This window comes from Polypterus senegalus, chromosome 16 (genome assembly GCF_016835505.1).
Source record: "Polypterus senegalus isolate Bchr_013 chromosome 16, ASM1683550v1, whole genome shotgun sequence".
NCBI classification, from domain to species: domain Eukaryota; kingdom Metazoa; phylum Chordata; class Cladistia; order Polypteriformes; family Polypteridae; genus Polypterus; species Polypterus senegalus.
Genome location: NC_053169.1, coordinates 5,358,151 through 5,383,783, shown reverse-complemented (window position 1 = coordinate 5,383,783; position 25,633 = coordinate 5,358,151). Strand labels below are relative to the sequence as shown.

The following is a 25,633-nucleotide window of genomic DNA, read 5'->3' as shown; positions in this document are numbered from 1 at the left end:
CGTGAGGCATCTTTATCCATTACCTCACTCCACAGCAGTGCCACTCGCAATATGGCGGCGACGTTGACGTACGATGCTGCTGGTCATGCGGCCTCTAGTAATTCTATGTCTATGGCTGCGCCGACGATGACGTCACATTCAAACTGAGCCACATAAGACGAACCTTTTCTGGCCTCATTAAGCTGGACGCACTGGTGCCGTACAGACAGGCATGACGATCGGAAGTGGTGTGTGCTAACGGTATAGTACTGTTGATATAAATTCCATTCCGTAATAGCGGTATCTGTGTTGCACAAAGGCAGGCGCCTGTGTCACGTCAGAGGTTAAGTCTGTGTGAAATAGCATATTTCGTTTATACCAAACTGCGATATTTACTTATGTACAGGGTGTCCAAACGCTGGACTTTGTGTTTTCGAATTCGAAATGAAACCGCTGTGTTTACCTCGAAGCGTTTGTGCCGCTCCGCCTACCCGGAACTCAAATGAGCCGCACACTAGCTGGCAGCGCTCGAGGGTCACGTGACTCTGGTGTATATAAACAAGCGCTGTGCACGCCGCCCGCGTACTTTCTGTCGGGTGCTGCGGCTTAGTGTCCGTTTAGAATATAGCGATTTTTGTCGCGACAAGCTGCTAGACGTTTATTTCAGGGACATTGCAGGTAAGATGTGATCCCGCCTAGTACTCCGTTTTTGTGCTTGACTATTTGAAATAACGGTGGAAACGTTTTGCGAACCGTTGGGCGTCCCACAACTTTACGATGTTGCCTCAAAGTTTCAAGTGATTTTGACTACACATTTCATTAGCACAGAACATGGACGTATCTCGGTCATTTGACAAAACAGTTCCTAGCGGCGTTTCTGTCTTCCACGTTGGGGAGGCCCTGTCAAAATGGACATAGCGTCCTTGGACCAAGGTGGGTTACACGGTTAATGGGAGTGATCGTGGTGCTCCCTTTGGCACGTGTAATCGATTTGTTTTACTATTGGAGCTACAGCTGGGGGGATTAATGGTGATAACGCTGCGATGAGTTTACCTTCTCCCATGTTTAGGTTCTCAGTCAGGCGTAATTCAGCAAATGAACGCTGGCGCCCTAGACCACCCCACCCCACCCCACCCCACCCTGGTAGTGTTGGACCTACGCCGTAGAATATTCGGATCTACGTTGAATATTCTCGCAAACAAACCTTTATGGGGAGACCGTTTGGAACTTTCGGCCAACTTTTGCTGCGTGTAAGTGAAATATTTGCATAAGAGGAAAGGAAGGTGGGTTTGTTACACACCTGGTTTACTGGCCTTCTAGAAGTGGGCCTTGGGTGTGGGAGCATCCTTCTCCCCGCTGTTCCATTACTTCTAGATTATGTCCATGATCCAGCCTACCGTTTATTAGATTGTTGTAAAAGATGACGGACGAAACCATTATACATAGTGCGAGTATCTGTAAAGCGACTAGTGACGACGTGTGCTACGTGAATGCTTAAGGGGATGGCTGTGTGATCGCATTCCCTTGTTTTAACGGACGACAGTTAGCGTCGTTTTACAACCATCAGCCGAAGTTAACGGACTGTTCCTGAGGCGATATTTGAATGCAGAAAAGTTTCGGTGTGCGTTTACTGCGCCGTCGGAGGGTGGCAATCGTTGGGTATGCACGTAAGAAGTTGTCGGAACTCTGCATGCTTGGCTCGTACTGCTACCTGCGCTTATCTGTGAGCTTTTTAATTATTGCTGCATACCCGCAATACAGCGGCAAAAGCTGTTCGAGGTTGAATTTGACTTCGTATCAAGAAATACTGGCCTGTACTAGTATTAGGGTTTCAGGGCAACCTCAGTACGAACAAGTTGCCATTTATGTGCCAAGTTTACTCTTTTACATTCTACCATTTTCATTGCCACGATGAAATCTATTAACTTGTACTTTTTGGCCTAATGTTAACTTTTTACATGCCAAACTGGAAACGGTTTTCGTCCACTACATTCTCAATTATAGTTGTTGCCATCAGGTTACACATTAAAAGTTGGAGGATTAATAGCAACATCTTCAAGTACTCTTTCTTTCATTCCATCTGCTATTAATCTTCTAAAATACGTTCAACTTTAATAACCACACACATGCTTAAATCATTTGCATTAATCAGTAGTCAGTGTTACATTTTTTGTAATATGCAGAAAATGTTCGATCAATCCTAAGCAGCCTGCTCATTGCTGTATTTTTACAGTGGCATGTAAAAATCTGGCCCCCTTGCTTAAAATGTCTGTTACTGTGAATAGTTAATTGAGCAGCAGATGAACTGATCAGCAAAAAGTATATGGTTATAGGTGACACATTTCTTTTAATATTTTCAGCAAGATTGCATTATTTTCATCATTCATGGGTACAAAATAACAAATTAAAAAGGGCCTGAAGAAAAGTTTGGGCCCTCAAAATGGTCAGTACTTAGTAAAGTATCACGGCTTTTTGTCACCAGCTGAGTGTCTCATTTCATACTTGGGGATATTTCACCTATTCGACTTTGTACAAGGCTTCTACTCCTGCAAGATTCTTGGGCCATCTTGCATACACTGGTTAGGTCAGGTGACTGCGAGTGTAGATTTGGAGGTGTATTTTGGATTGTTATCTTGTTGTAGGACCCCTCCTCTTTAGCTTCAACATTTTTACAGATAGTGTGATGTTTGCTTCCAGAATTTGCTGATATTAATTAGATTCATTCTTCCCTCTGCCAGTGACCTGTTCCCCTTGCCACTGGCTGCAACACAAGCCCAAAACTGATTGACCCAACGCCAGGCCTAATATTTCGAGACCTGCTATTTTCCTGGAATTTGGCCCCCCCCCCTTTTTTTTTTTTTAATATTCCTCTTCAAATATGCTTTTTTTTGCAAGTTCTATTTTGAATTCATCAGCCCACAGGACTCGTTTCTGAAGTGCATCAGGCTTGTTTAGATGTTCATTTGCAGTGTTCAGGCATTGACTTTTTGTGGCTAGGATGCAGTAAAGGCTTTCTTCTGCTGATTCTACCATGGAGGTCCTATTTGTTCAGATATTGTTGCACAGTAGAACAGTGCACCACCACTCTATAGGGTGGTCTTTCACAGTCAGATTGGGGTTTTAGTTGCCTTTCTATCAATCCAGCGAGCAGTTCCTTCAGAAAGTTTCTTGGTCGTCAGCCCCTCAATTTGAATGCCACTGTAGATAGATAGATAGATACGACTTTACTGTATCTGTTAACTACCATTTCTTAATATTAAGAACTGAGGAAACAGCGATCTGAAAAGCTTTGCTTTTTGTAGCCTTCACCTGCTTTTTTGAGTTTCGATTTTTTTTTATTTTTTTCAGAGTGCTAAGCAGCTCCTTGGAGAAGTCCATGGCTGCTGATTGTTTCAAGGTTTGAGGAGTCCGAGAATTAAAACAACTTTGACATTTGCTTCACCTGGAGTTTCCCAACAATGACTGTGGACAAGTCATAGTCCTCACAAACTAATGAAAGTCTGAGACCTTCATATCTTCGGGTGCCCAAACTTTTGCATGGTGCTCCGTTTTCTTTTTTCACTGTACAAATTGTACAAAACATACAATGCATTAATGTTGCATAAAATACTAAAAAGAAATGTCACCTTTTGGAGATCCGTTCATCTTCTGCTCGCTTAACTATTCACAATAACAGACATTTTAAGCAAGGGGGCCCAAACTTGCATGCCACTGTACTATTTTGGTTTGTTTGGTTGTTGTAATGAATGGGCTTTTAATATGTTGTAGCGTTTTTGCAAATCTGCTGACAAAACAAATTTATTTTTGCTTGGCACAAAACTGTAGATGCATGTAGTAATTTAAGTTGTGTTGTAGGGTGCAAGTTTAGTGATCTGTGCGACCCTCCAATCTCCATGGTACGTTTTTTGACAGTCAAATAAAAATTGACACACTCGGCTGATCCATCTGTTCTGAACAAAAGTATGTTGTGTGAAAGGATGGTGTTTGGAAAGTGTAGTATGCTTTGCGGAAGAAAGTTGTTGCGAATGCAGCCATGTTTTAGTAATGCTTCAGCTGTGTTTCTGCAAATTTGAATTTCAAAGGGTAAGCATAAGGGAGGAGCCACGACTTTGAAAGCTCATAAAACTGAAGAATTTGGGTTGTAAATACTTTATTCCTAAGGCTTTGTCGTCCTACAAAAATAAGGAGTGCTTTGGGTGAGCGGATTGTGTTTCCTGTTCAATTTGTTTTTTAAATTAAACTCTTATTTAACTTCTCTGTCTGTCTAGGTCAAATCTTCCAACTGATAAAACCCACTTTTGGCGAAGCAAATTTCTTCACATTTTTTGTATGTGTTCAGTATCAATGACAGTACAATAATCCGTCAAAACTGATGCAATTACTTAACAAATTTCGCCGAACTCAATGTATATGTGATTTCAATTAACGCACACACAACAATGACGGAGAGACTAGAGTGAGATACAGGAGCTTATGAGGGAGAGACTTGCCTCTTCTGGTGAGGGGAGTTGGTAAATATGTGGGCCGACTTGACTCGCTTACTCTTGCATAGGAGTAACGTTGATGATCACGGTGAGGAAGCATTGGTGTAAGCTTGCTGTTCGTGACCAAGCGCTAATCCCATAGGAGCCTGAACAGAAAAATAAGAGACCAAAATATTCTTTTTACTATTTAAATAATTGTGCTATATAGCATAAGATATATATTGTGTAATACTTTTAAAGAAGTTTCCCATTCATGAAAGATTATTAAAGAAAAATCATTTGCAAAAATACTCCCAACTAAAAAGTAAAAAAAAAAAATTTCAGTAAAATGTTTTTCTTTAGATATAAATGCACTAAAAAGCAAAAACATTTCTTTAACCACAGTTTATGGTTATAATGGGACTAAATAAAATCGTGTGGCACACATCAACTAATTCATTCAATCAATTAATAGAATAGCGACTTTCACCATAAAATATATAAAAAAGCAACATTGTAATTCCCCACAATGCTAAACAAGTTTCAAAAATTGTTTGAATCAATGAAGTCATGTGTGCAAAGTTACGTTATTAAAAAAAAAAAAAATTACTTCCTGAACGACTTATGGCTCTTACACTAACGTGTGTGTGTGTGTATAGTTAACCTACAATGGCAATTTAATTCTGTGTTAAAAAAGCCAAACTTTTCTTTCCTCCTTTACTTCCTGTCCTTCTTCCCACTACAGACTAAAACCTGCAGTCATGTCCTCTACCTCTCAGAAACACCGGGACTTTGTAGCTGAACCCATGGGGGACAAGCCTGTCACTGCCCTTTCTGGAATCGGAGAGGTTCTTGGTAAAAAGCTTGAAGAGCAGGGCTTTGATAAGGTGAGTCTCACTCCTCCTCCTCTTCATTTTGAACAGTTTTGATCGAGAAGCACCCTGAACAAATCTGATATTGGGTGTGCGTGTTGTACTGGAGGTTTTGTTTCCAGCGTCTGGTACTTTTTTTTATAAAAATTTGCAGGCCTACAGTGGATTCAGAAAGGTGTTCAGACCTCTTCACTTACTGCACACTTGATTGTGTTGTGGATTTAATTTTAAATGGATCAATTTGACGTTTTTGCCCATCAATCTGCACTCCATCGTCTGTAATAAAGTGTAAAAATGGTTTTCAGAAAGGTTTACACATTTATGAAATAAAAAATCCCAACTTGGCTCATTCATACAAGTATTCAGACTCTTACATATGTCTGTAGAAACCTCTTTGGCAGCAGAGCCATCTTTGAGTCGGTGAAGTCTCTACAAGCTAGCAAACCTGCATTTCTGAATGCTGTCTGAATTGGAGTTTTGTACCAGTACTTTTTTTTTTTTTTTTGAAAGGTTTAGACCAAAACCAATGTACAGTGAGTTGTGGTGTAATGTTTGTCATGCAGCACTGACATTTGCAGGTGTGGCTAATGTGGTGACTGTTTTGAGCATTGTATATTTGTCAGTCACCAAGCACCCCAGCACAATGTCGCCTTCCTCCATGTTGTGGCTTCACTGCTCCACAGGAGTTTAAACTTCCCAAGGCCTGCTGTCACTCCTGGCATGTGACTTATTACCCGGCCTTGAACGGGACAAGTATTCTGTTTTCTCCCTTTGCAAACCACAGTGTAGTGGCACAACCGGGGACAACCCAGTTTTTCACAAGCAGAGGGCTGTCTGTCCTTCCACCCAGTTCTCTGAAGCATGAAGGATCAGATTATGGTGGGATAGGCCAGGTTGCCTTTCAGGCTTACATTTTGTTAAAGGCATTGAAATGAAGCAAATCCAGCTTGTTGTGTCCATGAATGGAATGGCGTACTGCGCAAACAGAGTGAATGCTGTTGAATGAAATCCTAGTAATATTACATATGGCAGAGCGAAGGGTAATAAAGTTGGGTAAGTGGGAGAGGCATTTTCTAAACAATATTGTTTTGATGCTGAATACTTTTATTCTTGGCAAAAACAGGGGTACAGTGTTGTGAAAGTGTTCACCCTTCTTGATTTTATTTTTTTGCATGTTTGTCACACTTAAATGTTTCAGATCAAACAAATTTTAAATATTAGACAAAGATAACCCAAGTAAACACACAATGCAGTTTTTATGTGATTTTATTTATTAAGGGAAAACACTATCCAAACCTAGACGGCCCTACGTGGAAAAAATAATTGCTCCTAAACTTAACTGGTTGTACCACCCTTGGCAGCATCAACTGCAATCAAGTGTTTGCGACAACTGGCAATGAGTCTTTCACATCGATGTGGAGGAATCTTGGCCCACTCTTTGCAGAATTGTTTCAATTCCGCCCCATTGGAGGGTTTCTGAGCATGAACCACCTTTTTAAGGTCACACCACAGCATCTCAATTGGAATCAAGTCTGGACTTTGACTTGGCCACTCCAAAACCTTTTTTTTTTTTAAGCCATTCAGAGGTGGACTTGCTGGTGTGTTTTGGATCATTGTCCTGCTGCAGAACCCAAGTGTGCTTTAGCTTGAGGTCACAAACTGATGGCCGGACATTCTCCTTCAGGAGTTTTTGGTAGAGAGCAGAATTCCTGGTTCCATCAATCCCAGCAAGTCATCCAGGTCCTGAAGCAGCCCCAGACCATCACACTACCACCACCATGTTTGACTGTTGGTATGATGATTTATTTTTTTTCTGAAATGTTGTTACTTGTACGCCAGATGGAACGGGCTGCCCACCTTCCAAAAAGTTCAACTTTTGTTTCGTTAGTCCACAGAATGTTTTCCCAAAAGTCTTGGGGATCATCAAGATGTTTTTCTGGCAAAAGTGAAAGGAGCCTTTGTTTTTTTTGGTCAGCAGTGGTTTTCGCCTTGGGACTCTGCCATGCATACCTTTTTCGCCCAGTCTCTCTCTTATGGTTGAGTCACTGAGGCCTGCAGTTCTTTAGATGTTGTTGTTCTGGTTCTTTTGTGACCTCTTGTAGGAGTTGTCGCTGCACTCTTGGGGTTACTTTTGTAGGCCGGCAACTCCTGGGAAGGTTCACCACAGTTCCATGTTTCTCCATTTGTGGATGATGGCTCTCGCCTTTAGAAATGGCTTTGTAACCTTTTCCAGACTGACAGATGTCAATTACTTTTTCTCATCTTTTCCTGAATTTCTTTAGATTGCAGCATGATGTCTTCTTTTTGGGATCTTTTGGCCTACTTCACTTTTGTCTGACAGTTTAAGTGATCTCTTGATTCAACAGGTCTGGCTGTAATCCGGTCTGCCTGTGGCTCTCCAAAAAATGCAATTAAACACGCTTCATGATTTAACAAGGGGGTAATTACGTTTTCACACAGGGCCATGTAAGTTTGGATAGATATTTTAATTTTTTTTTTCCTCCTTAATAAATTGTCAAACTGAATTTTTTTTGTTATTTGTCTAATATTTAAATTTGTTTGATCTGAAACATAAGTGTGACAAAATCCAAAGGGGGCAAATACTTTTTCACAGCACTGCATCTGTTTAAAAGTACAGTATGTTTGTTATTGAACACCAACTACTGCATTGTGACTTAATTTGGAGCTGTTATAAGAAGATTGACTGCACATAACTAATTGTTTCCCTCCTTTTCTCCCCTCCAGGCGTATGTCGTTCTCGGTCAGTTTCTTATCCTCAGAAAGGACGACGACCTCTTCATTGACTGGTTGAAAGATGCATGTGGCGCCAATTCTAAGCAGGCTCTCTTGTGTTACTCTTGTTTAAAAGAATGGTGTGATGCCTTCCTTTAAAAAATGCTGAAACGGACTGAAAACCTCTCGGGTCTGGTAAACCTGGAACGAGTTGACTGGAGAGCCGGAGTGTTTTTTTATTTTGGAAATGTCGGTTGATTAAAAGGACCTCCTGGGATGAAAGCGTTTTAAAGTAAAGAACATTGTGAACATGCAAACTAAACCCCAAGAGTTGATTCCTCAAATAACTGCATATGTGAACTTTGTTGAATTTGGCACTTAACGCTGACTGAAGCTTCAATTTCAGATTCAAGGCTAATACTTGAAACTTGTATTGGGGTACATTCATAATTCATTACATACATTAAAAAAGAGATGTTCTAAAATGGGGGGGCTAGCGAGACTGTTAAATGTTTGTTCGAGATGTGCTGAGGAACTAATATAGAATCTTAAGGCTTTGACTGTTACATTTTTATTGGTATTGAACTAAAGTTATGTAATAAAGACTAAAGTTTGTCTTGTACACTTTTGTGAATTCTTGCACTAATACTTGCAGCATTTTGTGTTGGCTCTTTGTTGAATTCAAGTTCAAATGTTTATTGTCCTGTGCACAGTAAGGAAACACATTCCCCTGTACAATGAGATTCATTCTTTGCTGTCCACACCAAATGACAAAACCAACATATAAAGATAAACGCAATAAATAAGTAACAGAGGCGACAAAGTATAGAAACAGAAAGGAAATATAAAGTGTAATGTGCAGGTAGGTGTGTGATGGAGAAGTCAAATACAGGTGTGAGGTAGAATTGGGGGAGGTAAAGGTTTTTCTACGTGGTCTGGACAAGTAAAGCATCAACACTTTGAAACAAGGTATGAATTTTCACTTTAATGGCCAAATGGTTTAATTTTTTTTTGCTTTAAACATTTCATTGAACTATGTAGTACAAAGATTCAGCATAAACCAAGTACAAAATTCACAGTTTGTGTGTTAGACATCCATTTGTTTGCTCATTGGCTGTTTATTCACAAAGCACAGTTCAAACTTGAGCGCCCCACCTGCCGGTTTTTACAGAAGTGCAGTCCTTGTTTCTCGTCATGTTCTTCAGCTGGCTTGTTACCTGCTCTAACTAAACTGCATTACCAGTAAGCCGCATTGTGTTTTAAGGACCAATAAAACTTGAGGCAGTGTTTCCTGTAAGGCATGTTTTAATTTAGTGTTAAGGTTTTTGTATGTTTCCAGTTCCTACTTTTTCTTCAGCAAAAGCGTATTGCTGCTTTAATACAAAGCCATGCTGTTGAATAGCAGTGCACTGGTAATACATGGTGGTACTCTTGGGCTGCCACAACCCCTCAAACAAGTACGTCATCTTGCATTGTGTTTCATGTGTAAATGAAGCTGGTAGAGAAGTGTGGCCATATTATTATTATACTGTGGTTATCTCAGATGCTAACCTAATTAATAAAATGCAATAATTTAGTGCTTTCAGTTGTTCATTAGTAAACCGGTGCCAGGCTGTGCCCACTCTTTATTGTGGAGGCAACATACTCTGACATTAGTGCCATTTAAGAAATCGCACAAGCTACAATTGAGTTGTCCACTGGGCTACTGTTGTCAGTTACGGTACAAGCTCAGGAAAAAAGTATGTGATGTCACAAATTTAATTAGCTGTCCATGCTGAACCTCGTTATTATCCCAGACATGAAGTCCAAGTTCACATTCATCCTCTGCATGAACAAGGCTTACATTTGTGGCACATAGAAAATTTGAGCCAAATTTCAAATGAAGTTAGTTTCCCTATGGGGATGATGGAATGGACCACCACAGATGATGTGTTCACCCTTAAAGAACAGGTGGCCTGTCTGGTGAGATGTTTGAGCAGCCTCACTAAAAGATTTGAAACTGAAGCACAAGTGTGCTTAAGAATACTGAGAGAATGTTCATGGTTAAGCTCTGAGGGCCGCACAGGTAACAGGCTTGATTTAAAAAAGAAAAAAAAAAAGCCAATTTCTCTCACACCAAGTTCAGTTTTCATTGGGGTGTGAATCGATTTTCTTCACCAGTGTGTAATGTATAGGGGTTTGATTTGGCAGACTACAGTGGAGTGCCTGTCAATAGAAATACAACATGAAGTAGGGCATGCAGTTGAATAGGAGAAGAGCAACAGGCATGCTGGCAACTTCAGATGTACTGAACGAAGACGCATCAGCATAGTGTGATGAGCCCACCCATGAGCAACAGCCCGATTCAGACCACCAGTGGAGGAAATGGAGCCTTAAGACCAAAACATAGCTGGTGCTTGCAGGGCTCAATGCCAAGAGCATTTTCATTAAAGTGTTAATACGTATTAAGACAACTCCTTTATCAATGAGAAACAATCCTATAAGAGCAAGTAGATAACTGATAAAGTGACTTGGTGACGCATGTGATTTGAAAAATAAATTACAAAAGCAGCTTTAAAGAGAGAATTAATAAAATTCATTAAAGAGCTGCTCTACAGCATATGAAATATCCTGAATCCTGTCGAGGAGTTCTTGTGGATGTGACATTTTATTGATCTGAGGGATTTAAGCTCTCCTAACTCTTAATGCCAGTGAATCAATATTAACAGTATGGACAGATGGACCATTCGTACAAACTTCTCAGAATGCATGCACTGCTCCGGAACTGTATAATCACTTCCTCTCCTTATTACTTGGGAATAATAATATAAAAAAAAAAATGAAATTCAGGCCAGCATGAGTTAATGTTAATAAAGATGTAAAATACTGAATGGAAATTGTTAAGATAAAAATTGATTATATTCTCACAAGTAATTTATTGTCTCCCTTCAGTACATTCCACACTGGCCATCAATGGGATCGGTGCTCCCACCCGTGTACCCCCACCCTGAGCTGTAAGAAGTGTTCTTCACTTTGTATACATGTGTTGCACTGAGACCCCCACCTCTCCCCCACTACATGATAACTGATGGTAATTTCTGGGCTTTTAATTTTCAGACACAAGGGAAGATCCAGAAACCTTTTTAAGTTGTAGAGTTTTATAAAATCCTAGTGCCAGCACTCAGTTAAGATTCCTACTACAATCTCGGTATTGTAGGTTACAATTGCCCCCAACAACTTTAAATCATTTTCAATTGGTTCAAGTAATTGAGCTGCTTGGCTAGTACAGTGAATGACTAAATGTAAAACATTCCAATCCTGGATCCTTTTTGTTGAAAAGCTTGCTTTTACAAATTAAAAGTGACAAAACTTGAACAATGGACAGCAGAAAAGCAATGAAAGAATGAACGAACAAATAAATACATGAACAAACGAATAAATGAACGAACAAATCCAACTTGTCTTGGAAATGATTAGGCAGACTTGACATGGCTGCTAAGACTAAAATCAAAGCATCTTACATTGTGGTGCAGATTTAGGGCCCATTCACACCTAAACCTTTTTAACCCTGGACCAGACTAAATGACTTGTGAAGCTCCCTGCCATTATTTTCTATGACACTCTTAACCCAATACGTGACAAATACCTGTGGTGATAAACTATCTCCGAGTACTGGGATCTCCAGGCTAAAAAAAACAAAGTCACAGAAGACATTCTGGTCAACCCACAAACTGGTGACAGGAAATGACGGAAGTCAAATTTTACCTGTGAAATGTTTCCTGAAAATACTGGAGGGGGGAATTAAAGATTGAAAAATGTCAAAACGCTGGAAATTTACAAAGCTCCAGTGTGAATGCGCCCTAAAACAAGGATGACCATCGTTGATGCATCTAAAAGTGTACAGTGTGGCATTTTTAGACATACAGTATGCCAAATACTGAACTGCAGCAGAACGTCTTGTCACTCTTGCTACAGTATGTTTACTGTTTTTTTTTTTTGTCACATTGTCCAAATCACTTTTAAGATGACATAAAAGCGTCACTCAATTGTACACAATGACAGTCGTCTGCAGAAGGTTTCTCCTCCCTCAGTGTATGTCCACCTACAGTACCTCAGTTTTCACATCCATATGTATTGGCACTTTGGAGCTGCCACCAGTAAGGAGAACCCTGGGCAGCTTTAACATGTGTGCCCACAGATGCAATAACACCTCCTTAAATAAATGTCATGTATATGAAGAACATAAGCTGAGTAATACAGTACCACAAAAATAAAGAGAGTGAGACACCAATGGTGTGCTTGTATCTTTTACCCAAGGAGTTTCCTTCATCTTCTTCATTTGATTCAAGGCTTCAAAGCTGCCTTTGAAGTGACTCGATATAACGAAAGGTGGCTCCAAGCGCCCAGCTGGTCTCCACATCGTTAATCTTTCTGGCAAGCTAAAGGAAAAAAATAAAATAAAATCAAATGCTTGTTAAAATAAATTCATTTACGCGACTTAGCGAAACACAACAACACAAGTAAACCTCAGGCTTTTGCTGTGAAACAACTAAATCAGGTAGTGTGGCACACGAAGCTGTGGGTTCAAATCGCCTACTGACACTGTGGGGCTGCGTGCAAGTCACTCCACCATCCTGTACTCCAGTTGGAGTAAGCAGCCGGACGGACGTGGACAAATTTATTGGTATCCCTCCATGGAAAAAGAACACAAAGTCATCTCTGAAAAAGATCTCTTAAAATTTAAATTAAATTAATTTAATTAAAATTTTCTCTGAAAGTTATCTCTTGAAGCTGGCAGAAGTAACCGGCACCCATCACTGTTTGAAATACCTAGCGTAGCCTAGCCTGGGAGGAAAATAAAGTGTTTTTTTTTTTTCTTAAATTGTTTGAGAAAAATATCGATACTAATAAAAGGCTAAACTCTAGAGACAGCGTGTGGATTAACTTGTGGATTTTTCTGTGAGTATTTGGTGGCAGTGTCACAAACTCGCTTCCGTATTACACTGCATTAGCTGCGGAGATCAGCTCAGAGCGAAATGAGGTGAATGGGAGGGGAGATGATGACGTGACTCCCCCACCCGCTTTAACTGTCAATTCCCCACAAACACAGTCTCTCTCCCTCACCTGCAATTTTAACTTAGTTACAAAGTGATCAAAACTCTCGTTTATATCCTGCGTCCTCTCATTAAACTTGTATCCCGCATTACCAGTGGGCATGACAAACGCCAGCGGCAGCCTGTCTATGAACTTAATTTAAACTTTAGGTTTACACCGTGGTTTGTCACACGAAACTCCGCTCCCCACAGCTTTCAAGCTCAACTCCATTACAGTATATGGAGAAAAATACCTTCCAGTTATGACCATTACGCGTAGAATTTCGAAATGAAACCCTGCCTGATTTTGTTTGAACAATTAAGGCACACTTTCTGTAAATCCAATGAACTTCATTTCACTTCTCAAATATCACTGTGTGTGTCTCCTATATGATATATTTAACTGACATTTTTTATCGTAACAACCAATGATTTATACAGGAAAATAATGACTATTAACAAGGTTGCCCAAACTTTTGCATCCCACTATATATATATATATATATACACACACACACACAGGGTGTCCATAAAGTATGTGTGCAATTTCAAATAGTTGTAACTTTGTAAGTATATTTGATAGAAACAAATAACAAAAACAGTGTGTTTATGTGTATGTATACAGTATATATATATATATATATATATATATATATATATATATATCGGCTTGAGTCACAAAGTAAGAATGAGTCCCAAAAATAGTTGGGATGCCAACCTGGCCAACTCTATTTAATTTCAAAAGCAATAGGGGCGCACGGTGGTGGCACTCAGACAAAGAATGCTGACAGTGTGGAAACTGAATGTTCTCTTCGTTCCCTTGTACTAATTCATGTCTGAGAAGTAGGCTTTAATAAACCTTGTAAAAGCATGCTTTGTTTTAGCAAACAGAAAAAGATTTGTGCAAAGTACTCAAGGTCTGAGCATTCCACACATGAGTCTGCCTTATCACGTTTTCCCTTAGCTTAAATCTGAACGCCATAACAAAAGGAGCCAAGAAATTAAGTTTTACAAGGGACATTAAAGGGGCTCAAGGTTTGTGTATAATAAATGTGTTGACTGTTACATTTCATAATGATATCAAATCACGCATTCTAGGGGTATAAAACTGGACCCCACCCAACAGACGGGGTTAAGAAGAGACCTGACGCTGTCATGTATATTTGATTGTCTGCTTTTCTGAAACTCTTCTCACCGTGACTCTGAAAATAAAGCTGCTTTATAACCGCACCTGCTGTCGGGTCTGAGTTTTCGTCCACAACAGTCACCTCCATGGTGGTGGTCATTCCAAGTGTCAACTGAATGATAACATTCATACAAGACCGCAAGACAACCCCCCACCGTACCCACCCTGATTTCACCCTACAGTATTTTTAGTCAACCATAGAGAAACATGGGTAGCAAGTTTCATGAAAATCACTCCAGCCTTTCGGATGTGATGCTGGAACATACATACACACATTGACTTTTATACTGGGGTATATATATATATATACACATACATATACACAATGCATCCGGAAAGTATTCACAGCGCATCACTTTTTCTACATTTTGTTATGTTACAGCCTTATTCCAAATCAGAATTCTACACACAACACTCCATAATGACAATGTGAAAAAAAGTTTGAGATTTTTGCAAATTTATTAAAAATAAAAAAAATTGAGAAAGCACATGTACATAAGTATTCACAGCCTTTGCCATGAAGCTCCAAATTGAGCTCAGGTGTATCCTGTTTCCCCTGATCATCCTTGAGATGTTTTTGCAGCTTCATTGGAGTCCACCTGTGGTAAATTCAGTTGATTGGACAGGATTTGGAAAGGCACACACCTGTCTATAGAAGGTCCCACAGTTGACAGTTCATGTCAGAGCACAAACCAAGCATGAAGTCAAAGGAATTGTCTGTAGACCTCCGAGACAGGATTGTCTCGAGGCACAAATCTGGGGAAGGTTACAGAAAAACTTCTGCTGCTTTGAAGGTCCCAATGAGCACAGTGGCCTCCATCATCCGTAAGTGGAAGAAGTTCGAAATCACCAGGACTCTTCCTAGAGCTGGCTGGCCATCTAAACCGAGTGATTGGGGGAGAAGGGCCTTAGTCAGGGAGGTGACCAAGAACCCGATGGTCACTCTGTCAGAGCTCCTCTGTGGAGAGAAGAGAACCTTCCAGAAGGACAACCATCTCTGCAGCAATCCACTAATCAGGCCTGTATGGCAGAGTGGCCAGACGGAAAACACTCCTTAATAAAAGGCACATGGCAGCCCACCTGGAGTTTGCCAAAAGGCACCTGAAGGACTCTCAGACCATGAGAAACAAAATTCTCTGGTCTGATGTGACAAAGATTGAACTCTTTGGTGTGAATGCCAGGAGTCATGTTTGGAGGAATCCAGGCACAGCTCATCACCAGGCCAATACCATCCCTACAGTGAAGCATGGTGGTGGCAGCATCATGCTATGGGGATGGAACTGGGAGACCAGTCAGGATAAAGGGAAAGATGACCGCAGCAATGTACAGAGACATCCTGGATGATAGCCTGCTCCAGAGCGCTCTTGACCTCAGCCTGGGGCAATGGTTCATCTTTCAGCAGGACAACGACCCTAAGCACACAGCCAAGATATCAAAGGAGTGGCTTCAGGACAACTCTGTGAATGTCCTTGACTGGCCCAGCCAGAGCCCAGACTTGAATCCGATTGAACATCTCTGGAGAGATCTTAAAATGGCTGTGCACAGACGCTTCCCATCCAACCTGATGGAGCTTGAGAGGTGCTGCAAAGAGGAATGGGCGAAACTGGCCAAGGATAGGTGTGCCAAGCTTGTGGCATCATATTCAAAAAGACTTGAGGCTGGAATTGCTGCCAAAGGTGCATCGACAAAGTATTGAGCAAAGGCTGTGAATACTTATGGACATGGGATTTCTCAGTTTTTTTATTTTTAATAAATTTGCAAAACCTCAAACTTTTTTCACGTTGTCATTATGGGGTGTTGTGTGTAGAATTCTGAGGAAAATAATGAATTTAATCCATTTTGGAATAAGGCTGTAACATAACAAAATGTGGAAAAGGTGATGCGCTGTGAATACTTTCCGGATGCACTGTATATATATATATATGACTTTGCTTTTGAGCATTTTAACATGTAGTTATATTTATTATTGTTTAATACATTCTTTAATTTCCATTTTATTACCGGTTGCTTTCTTGTCTCTGTGACAGAGTGTGTGTGACAGTTGGGCCAAGGGTGGCCGCATTCCTGGGGTCCCCGCCTAAAAAAATAAATCAATCATTGCCGATATTAGCAGCACCGGACTGGTACAACATGAAGCTGCTTGGCGATGCTCTTCTAGCCTTTGTCTTGTCTATCATTTTCTTTCTGACCTCCTCAGACAACTCACTCCTTCTTTGCCTTCTCTGGTCCCTGTTCAGTGTGGGACACACGATGACCTCAAACAGCAGAGTGATGACTTCTCTTCATTTAAACAGGCGATTGGAGACACTTCGGATACGAATTCATGAAAACAGCTACTTTTAAAAAGTCACTCACATCCAATGATTTAGGGTCTTTTTCATAGGGGTACCAACAAATGTGTCCAGGCCATTTTAGAAGATGTTTGTTAGAAGAAGCAACACTTGATCTCCCGTCACTCTTGATTTGCTTTACTTGGCGAAGTATCAAAGGCTTGCAGGTACACAGCGGACAATTGCTTTTCATGTCATCACTTTCTGGAGGTGGCACGGTGGCGCAGTGGTAGTGCTGCTGGCTCGTAGTTAGGAGACCTGGGTTCTCCCTGCATGGAGTTTGCATGTTCTCCCCGTGTCTGCGTGGGTTTCCTCCCACCGTCCAAAGACATGCAGGTTGGGTGCATTGGTGGTCCTAAATTGTCCCTAGTGTGTGCTTGGTGTGTGTGTGTGTGTGTCTTACGGTGGGCTGGCACCCTACCCGGGGTTTGTTCCTGCCTTGCGCCTTGTGTTGGTTGGGATTGGCTCCAGCAGACCCCCATGATATAGCAGGTTGGACAATGACTGACTGACTGGCTGGCTGACTTTTCTGGAGGCATGCAGCACTTTTTCAATTAGCTGTAACACATTTGTCCACGTCTGTATCTCTACAAATGTTGTAAGTCACTTTGGATAAAGGTGTGCGTCAGATAATAAAAGTAACTGAATCAATAAAACCTGGCAAATTACAGAAATACAATGCAAGTGTTACCTTGAAGACCTTCTCTTTCGGAAAGCCCAGTTCTTGCAGTAATACAGAGATGTAGGTCAGATCGAGACACAGAAATGGCTTCTCTCCTGGTTTAGTTTCCATGCTTGTGCACACTAGAGGGGGGGGAAGACAAGACTCTGTCAGATCTGATGGCCTCCTGATCTACTTCTATAACATTTTTAACAAAGTGTTCCCAGTGTTACTCATCAGGGTGCACTGGCAGCTGTTAGTTTTATTTCAAACCATTTACACTTCTTGTTTAATTTGCTGGCCTTTGTATTTTTTTGGCTCTCATTTTGAAGTCAGAAAGCCGCCTCAGGATGAGATGCCATTTAACCAATGTGCTGTAGACAGCCGTGTACTTTTCCTCATACTTTTATGGTTCTTAGTTTACTTAAAGTTTATTGTATTCATCCTACCCTCAATCCTCATCGGTGTCCCTGTCCTGTCCCTGTATCCCCATAGCACAATGCTGCTGCCACCACGCTGCACCACAGTGAGGCTATTGGGGCTCATTTGTACTTCACGCTCAGAATGCGTACACACATACGTCATGGCTGCCATGCGTTCCCAGCGTTCATTTCACGCGTCCTCTGAGAAGGTCCTCAGAAATTAATGTGACACGTGCGCGAGTTTCAGTGCCAGCAAAAAGTCGAGGGGGGCGCAGTGTGCTAAAAGTTGGAATGTGACATCAGAGTCTCTGGTTACTATCTACATGTGACAGAAAGCCGCTTTGCAGATCCTACGAGATCGACGTGCGCACTTCGATGTTTGATGAATGGTTCAAAGTGGTGAAGCAAAATGCCGACATACAGATGCATTCGTGGTGTTTTTATATTCAAGTGTCGATCGTAATGACACAATACATTTTTAAAGTCTCACATACTGTTTTCTGTTCCGTCTTTTTTTCTAGGGCTTCCTCCGGTACGGACAGCAGCAGCAAACAGCAATAGATTGCCACACTGAATACGTTAAATTTATGATATTTCAACTCTCTGCACATTTAGAATCCTTAGATTTATACTTGATATCACTTTCATGATGAAATGCATTGAAGTATGTATGTTACATTTTACAGATTAATCGTCAATTTTGTTTAAATAATAAATACTGTTAATAATTATACACATGGGGGTGACACGGTGGCGGAGTGTTAGCGCTGCTGTCTTGCAGGGAGTCACGTCGCTGATATTCCCTGCCTGGAGTTTCCATGTTTTCCTACTGGGTTTCCACAGTGTGCTCCGGTTTCCTTCCAAAGATATGCAGATTTGGTTACACTAAAATGATGCCAGCGTGTATGTGTGTGCTTGTATTCACCTTGGATGAGCGGATGCCTTGTCCGGGGATTGTTTCTGCCTCGTGCCCAGTGCTTGTTGAAATGGACACATCCCTGGACTGATAGATTTAGTCATTAAACATCCCTTTCAGAGATATTGCGGTAAGATGTCATTGGAATTTAATGGGTGTTCCAGGCAATTCACAACACAGTGAAGCCGAACCTGTTCTCACCATGATGATATCTTGCACTGCCACCTGGTGGATTCCTCCAGATTTACGTAAAGTACGTGCGCAAGTATAAACAGTACAACGCTTGCGTAGCAGGAGCGTCTGCTGCAGCATGCGTTGCGTGAAGTATAACCCCGGCTTTAGGAGGATGCTAAGCACTGCCTGCCCTTCACCACACTCAGTGACTGGAGTTCAGTTTTTGTCTCATCAGACCACAGAATCTTCTCCCTCAGGCTCTTGGGAGTCCAAGTGGGCTGTCACATGCCTTTCACCACCAACGCCCGACTGATGGAGCGCCTTTGAGATGGCTGTCTTTCCTGACAGGTTCTCCCATCTCAGCAGAAATCTTCTGTAGCTCTGTGAGAGTGACCATTGGGTTCACGGTCACATCCCTAACCAAGGCTCTTCTTGTTCTTTTACTCGTTTGGCTGGAAGAGTCCTAATGGTTCCAAACTTCTTCTCGTTCACAACCATTCAAGGCCACTTTGCTTCTGGGAAGACTGAAAGCTTTAGAAATGGCTTCACACTGTTGTCCTAATCTGTGCTTCACCATAGTTGGATTGCCTCTGTGATGTCACTTGTTTATTTTTATACTACCGTATATACTCGCGTTTAAGTTCTCCCGCGTATAAGTCAGGACTGGATTCTACCATATAATTTCTGGTATTTTATAATGTCGAATGTGGAAAACTCACGCTATTGGTCCAAGAGATTATGATATGCTAACGACCACCTAAGAGCGTAACCACGGAGCATACAGCCTTTTATTTTCTATGTGGGGCTGGCAATGCACTGTATCAGCGTGTGATCCTCACCCTTTTCCGTCACTATTGTGCCTATGTGACCACACGGTAATACCCGAACTATTCCAAAGCCACGTTTGCACTATTTTGTGTTTTTTGTATCTCACACCCTCATACACCTTTACTGTAAGAGCATCCCTTATCTGTATCTTTGAATGGGCGTATAAGTCGGGTCTGATTTTATGATTGATTTTTCGGGTTTCAAGACCCGACTTATACGTGAGTATATACAGTAGTTAATCGTTAAAATATGAGATCCCTTAGCTTGCCTCTTTGGTATATTCAATGTTTACCCAATACGAGACAACTTTTAGCATTTGTTATCACATCTACCTCCCGCCATGACATTCCCTTTAAAATATTTGGGTATACTGTAAATTAACTAAACCGATGCTTTGTGCTAACATAACAATGTGTGTTTCATAAACTTCAGTACTTGTTCAGTCATTAAGTGAATAATGGCAGCAAAGTGATAAAATTCTCACTGTGCTCAATGTGGGTAGGGGACTTCCTTTACACCATCTAGAAGTCTGTGAGGGTCACTGAGGTGTGCTGGGCTGGTAACATCATGTTAAGTGAGGCCCACCGAGTCAGTAAACTAAGTAAAAGGACAGACTTGGTTATGGGAAACCATATGGACCGCCCTGGAGGTTGTAGAGGAGGAGAGAATGAAGACAAAACTAAGCACCATTATGAATAACGCTGAACATCCTCTCTGTGACATACCAGCACTGAGGACACTCAGTCAGCAAATTAAAGAGAAGTGTGTCAAGTAACACAACCATTGGCTCCTTTACACGGCGTCCGGATAAGTTGCCCCCCACATTTCGCCCCTAGTAATTTTCACTCCCCCACATTTCGCCACCACTATATTTTGCCCCTGTATCTAAGTACATATCTATAATTGCAATTAAAAATGTAATAAACCTTATCCAACATTGAAAATAAAAAAAAGTTCACTCAGGTGGTGTTTTTATACGACTCATAGATCAACGTGTTCCACTGAAAATAGTATGTGTGATTGCCTCCATAAAAGGTGAGTATTGTACTTAAATTTTAATCCATGTTATGTGATATAGTATTGTATGATTCTACAATAAGTACATAATTGCATTTCACGTATGTTTTTTCGCAACAGCATGTGATATTAATTTTTGTAAAATTGTTTGGATTTGTTTAATCGAAATAAAAATGTATAAATGTTTACAGAGCGTTTCATTTAAGTGAGGTACTATTGCTAACTTTTTTATCATTTTGCTACAAAAATGTTTAAATTAGGAAAGTCAGTTTTGAATGCTGAGAACGATTATTCACATTACTTTTTCTAGAAACTTCCAACACTCAAAACGTCTGGGTGTGGGTATTAGAAGTTACTGGGGTGGGGGAGAAATATTATGGAGGCGAAATGTGAGAGGCAAAATTTTTGTAAACTCTTTTATACCAACATCAATCTGCTTTTTATCTTTAGCCAAGTCAGACGTTTTTTTCTCGTTTAGTCATTCTGATGTGAATTTGAGAGGAGGGTTGTTGTTTGTCATAATAGATTTATTTACTGAATGTCTGTAAAAAAGCCACATTTCCCCCTGAAAACAAATAAAGTCAGTCTGTCCTTCTGTATCACTATGGTGGTTAGCATTGTCACAAAATCTTCAATATAACAAAGAGGAGAAAGTTGTTTACAATTTCACCTTCCACATTATATTATCTTGTATTTTTCTAAATGCCAGTTTTAAATAAAAATTACCTTTTTTAGCTGCCATTTCATACTCCTCAACTTTGACGACTCCTCCTGAACGTTCATCTTGAGAAAAAAAAAAGAAACAGCAGAGTCAGTGACAATCATGGAAGGTTTCTTGTTCCCAACATGCACGATATTCTGTCAGGTGACCTAAAGAATCCAAACTGCTCCAATGTCAGCATACACAGTCATGTGAAAACGTATGTGCACCCACAATAAATAGTTTTTTTCCCCTCTTAACATATGTGGACATATCAAGGTTTGAAATTCATTTAAGCAGCATCTATAGATGCAGGTGATATAACAAGCATGCCACATTCGCATTGTGTAGACTATTGTGCAATTTAAATAAGTAAAAAATCCACATTCTGCATGTGGAGAAACTAAGTGCAGCCTTCCATTTATCACTACCCCAAATTAGAAACGGATGCAAATAATTAGCACACCAATAGAGAGGATCTTGCCTGACCCCGTCCTCCTCTTTCAAGCTCAGACATTTAGTTTGGTTTGCTCTTTGATGTTGAAAGGTATGCCGTCACCATGTTGAGACCACAAGAGCTCTCTGAGGTCTTTACAAAGGTTAGAGATGCCTGCGAGTCTACAGAGAAATTTAAAAAGATCTCAGAACAGTTGAAAATCAACCATTCTCCTGTCTGGACGATCAACCACCAGTAACGAAGATTTCAAATAAATGCCAGCCTGTCCAGGCCAGCGCACCCTGGCAGCAGAATGCAAAATGCTGAAAGACGTCTTTATGAACTCTAGAAGTTCATCATGGGACCTACAACTAAAGTCAGAACTTTACATACACTTTAGGGTTCCTTTAAATTGTTTAACTTGAGCCAAATACAGTATTTCGGGTTGACTTCCACAAGCGTTCTTACAATAAATTGCTGGAATTTTGGCCCATTCCTTCAGATAGAACTGGTGTAACTGGGACAGGTCCGTAGGCCTGCTTGGTTGCATGCGCTTTTTCAGTTCTGCTCACCAGTTTCCAATTGGATCGAGTTCAGGGCTTTGTGATGGAGACTCCAATACCTTGATCTTGTTGTTCTTAAGCCATTTTTCAACAGCTTTGGCGGTCTGCTTGGGGTCCTCGTTCCTTTTGGAAGACCCATTTATGACTGAGCTTCACCTTCCTTGCTGAGCTCTTGAGATGTTGCTGCTGTGTATCTCCATCAGTTTCCTTCCTCACAATGCCTATTCTATGTTTTGAATTGCACCAGTCCCTCCTGTAGCATCCACAACATGATATATTCCCACCCCCATTATTGACAGTTGAGATGGTTTTCTTTGGCTTGCAAGCCTCACCCTTTTTCCACCAAACATAACAATGGTCATAATGGCCAAAAGTTTGACCTTGGACTCATTAAACCAAAGGACATTTCTCCAGAAGGTCAGCTTTTTGTCCCCATGTGCCACTGTAAACGGCAGTCTGGCTTTATGATGGTGGCTTTGGAGCAGTGGCTTCTTCCTGGCTGAGCAGCCTATCAGGTGATGTCCATATCTGACTTGTTTTACTGTGAATATTGATACTTGTCTACTTGTGTCTTCCATCTTCACAAGGTCCTTTGCTGTTGTTCTGGGATTGATTTGCACTTTTCATGCCAAAGTCTGTTCATCTCTAGGTGACAGATTGCGTCTCATTGTTGAGTGGTATGGCAGCCGGGTGGTCCCATGGTGTTTAAACTTGTGTATTATTGTTTGTACAGAAGAACGTGAAACCTTCCGGCATTTGGAAATTGTTCCCATGGATGAACCAGACTTGTGGATGTCCACAGTTTTTTTCATCCCCTGTGCTAATGGGGAATCTGTGCAGAATTTAGCAATATGGATTCACCGATGTGAATCTTCATACCAAATGAACAGACACATGTTCAGCTGTATGTGTTAGATATCTGTAAGTTTACACTCCAAAGGTAGTAATATTTTATTGTCACTGCATTTGCAAACCTGTGCATTTAATACAAGCCTACAATTTTAGAAGAGCTCTACATAAGAAAAATGAAACGTTGAAGTGTAACGGACAGAACAGAAGGGGTGGCATTTTCTTAATGTAGTGGAGCAGAGACATCGACTTTCATTTAAAAACGGACTTCATGCCAGGTTCTCTTTACTAGCCCCCCCCCACCACCATCTTCCTCCAACCACCTTCTAGGACACAATCAGCTCCTTGTTAACTCCCTGAAAGGCTGACGTTTGTAATTTCAATGGGCAGGCCCTGCTGTTGTCTCCATAATAACATTTAGTTTAGGTAAAGCCTATCCAAGCCAAACGACATGGGGCCTCTCAGTACTGCTCAACAGAAGGCCTTTATCCATCTGAAATCTGCACTGCACTTCATCGGATCCACATACTTTGAAATTATAAAAGCAGTACCCAGCACATCCAATGTACTTGAGGCTTTTCAAATTAAAAGATATAATGGGCTAAGCTTTCATTAGTTTTCAGGGTATTATGACTGGGTTGATACAGCAATTTAATTTGTTTTTATAATTTTGTCATTTTAACTTCTCTGTTTCACTGCATTGAACACAAAACAACTGCTACTAAACCGACAAGGCAGAGAAATAATACCTAAACACACGCCTGCATGTCCTTTTTCCTTTCATTCTATAACAACAATTTCACCTTCCCCTTAATCCAGGTCAGGGCAGCTGGTAGCCAAAGTCTATGCCAGCAGCATTAGATATGCCAGTGCACTGCCCGGCCCAATTAGGAGCTCCTTCACAAAAACACAGTGTCACTCACAGAGGGCTAATTTAAGGTTTACCACGACCTGCACATCTTTGGCGATGTGAGAGGAAGACCCGGACAGTCACAGGGAGAGCCTGCAAACTTCACACAGGCAATGACCACACATGTGTTTTTCCAGACATGCCTTGCAGAAATTGAGGGTCTCCGAGGATCTTCTACCATGGTGCCAAATTTAATTTAGACAGCAATGGATGTTGCAATATGAAACTGCTCTGCCTTGATCTTGGAGGTCAGCCTGAATTGGCCTTGGTTCTTTCTCAACCATTCAAACTATCCTTCTGTTAAATTTGGGGCTCAAAATGTTTCCAGTGCAAGATCAACCTGCGAACATTGCAATCGAGCTTCAGCCTCTCTGGGTCACATGTTTTGGGCCTGCACCAAATTAACATAATTTTGGGCCAAAATCTTTAAATACCTTTCAGACAACCTTGGGAGTCACAATCCCGCATATCCACTAACAGCTGTGTTTGGTGGGCTCACAGAGGGGCTTAAAGTGGAGAAGGACAAACAAACTGTAATGGCCTTTACTACACTCTTAGCACGAAGATGTCTCTCGCTCAACTGGAAGAATCCTAACTCACCTCTGTTAAGTCGGCGGGTAACTGATGTTGTATACTGTTTAAAATGGAAAAAAATCTAATTCTCCCTTAGAGGATCTGTGCAAAGCTTTTTAAAAACCTGGCAGGATCTTATCAATAACATTTTAGAATGAGCATTTAAGTTGAGGAAGCAAATTCTCTTCCCTTTTTTAATTCTGTTTAATTTTATTTATTTACTTATTTTTCCTACTATTAAAGTTTTACTTTGTTGGCCTAGCTCTCTTTCTCATGGGTGGGGTTGATTTTAATTGAACCTAGTTTTGTAAAACTTGACTTGCTAGTATGGAATGTTATTTGATTTTAATAAATTCAACAAAATGTAAAAAAAAAAAAAAATCTGGGGTCAGTTTCCTCTTACAGCAACATACAGTACAGGGAGATTAACTACAGTCTCATGGACTCTAAACTTCTTGATGATAATAGCCACCATGCCCATACGTACATTAACTTTGAGGCTAAGGATATGTGCTGGCATCTGGAAGGTTGCTGGATCAAACCCCATTACTGCCAGAAGAGATCCTACTCCAATGGGCCCTTCAGCAAGGCCCTTAACCTTACAATTGCTCCAGGGGATACTGTACAATGGCTGGCCCTGCTCTCTAACACCCAAAGGTCAAATGAAACGACAATTTCCCCTCTGGGATTAATAAAGGATATCAAATACAAAAAAGAACCTCTGTGGAGATGGTCTTGTAGCATTTACTCTTTATGACCTTCCTCCTCAGACAACACTCTGCTTTTCCTTCTCTTGTCCATGTTCAGTGTGACGCACACAATGACACAACACAGCTGAGGGAGGACTTTGCTCTATTCAGATAGGCCGAGTGTCCGATTATATGATCGACACTAATTAAGAGTAATTAGTCAGACTGAGATCTCACCAAAATTCAAATGTCTTTCGGCT

At 40.9% G+C, this 25,633-nt stretch overlaps 2 protein-coding genes across 3 annotated transcripts in view; one reads left to right on the top strand and one right to left on the bottom strand.

The window, feature by feature from the left end:
- Window positions 1-134: 134 nt before the first annotated feature.
- On the top strand, window positions 135-8,693 carry LOC120516621 (barrier-to-autointegration factor-like protein). 2 transcript variants are annotated; one of them, XM_039738413.1, is made up of 3 exons: window positions 135-240; window positions 5,188-5,329; window positions 8,060-8,693. In XM_039738413.1, the coding sequence occupies exons 2-3, from the start codon at window positions 5,204-5,206 to the stop codon at window positions 8,204-8,206; spliced, it is 273 nt and encodes a 90-aa protein (XP_039594347.1). In that variant the 5' UTR covers window positions 135-240; window positions 5,188-5,203; the 3' UTR covers window positions 8,207-8,693. The 2 variants fall into 2 exon arrangements, with proteins under 2 accessions (XP_039594347.1, XP_039594346.1); XM_039738412.1 differs by lacking the exon at window positions 135-240 and adding an exon at window positions 490-657.
- A 318-nt stretch (window positions 8,694-9,011) lies between these two features.
- The window catches only part of entpd6 (ectonucleoside triphosphate diphosphohydrolase 6), a 44,476-nt gene continuing 27,854 nt past the window's right edge, over window positions 9,012-25,633 (bottom strand). Inside the window, exons 12-14 of the mRNA XM_039737837.1 lie at window positions 21,380-21,436; window positions 17,327-17,439; window positions 9,012-12,465 (exon numbers count right to left, since the gene is read on the bottom strand). Of these exons, the coding sequence (XP_039593771.1) occupies window positions 12,379-12,465; window positions 17,327-17,439; window positions 21,380-21,436 (257 nt within the window). The 3' untranslated portion in view covers window positions 9,012-12,378. The remainder of the gene's footprint in view (window positions 12,466-17,326; window positions 17,440-21,379; window positions 21,437-25,633) is intronic.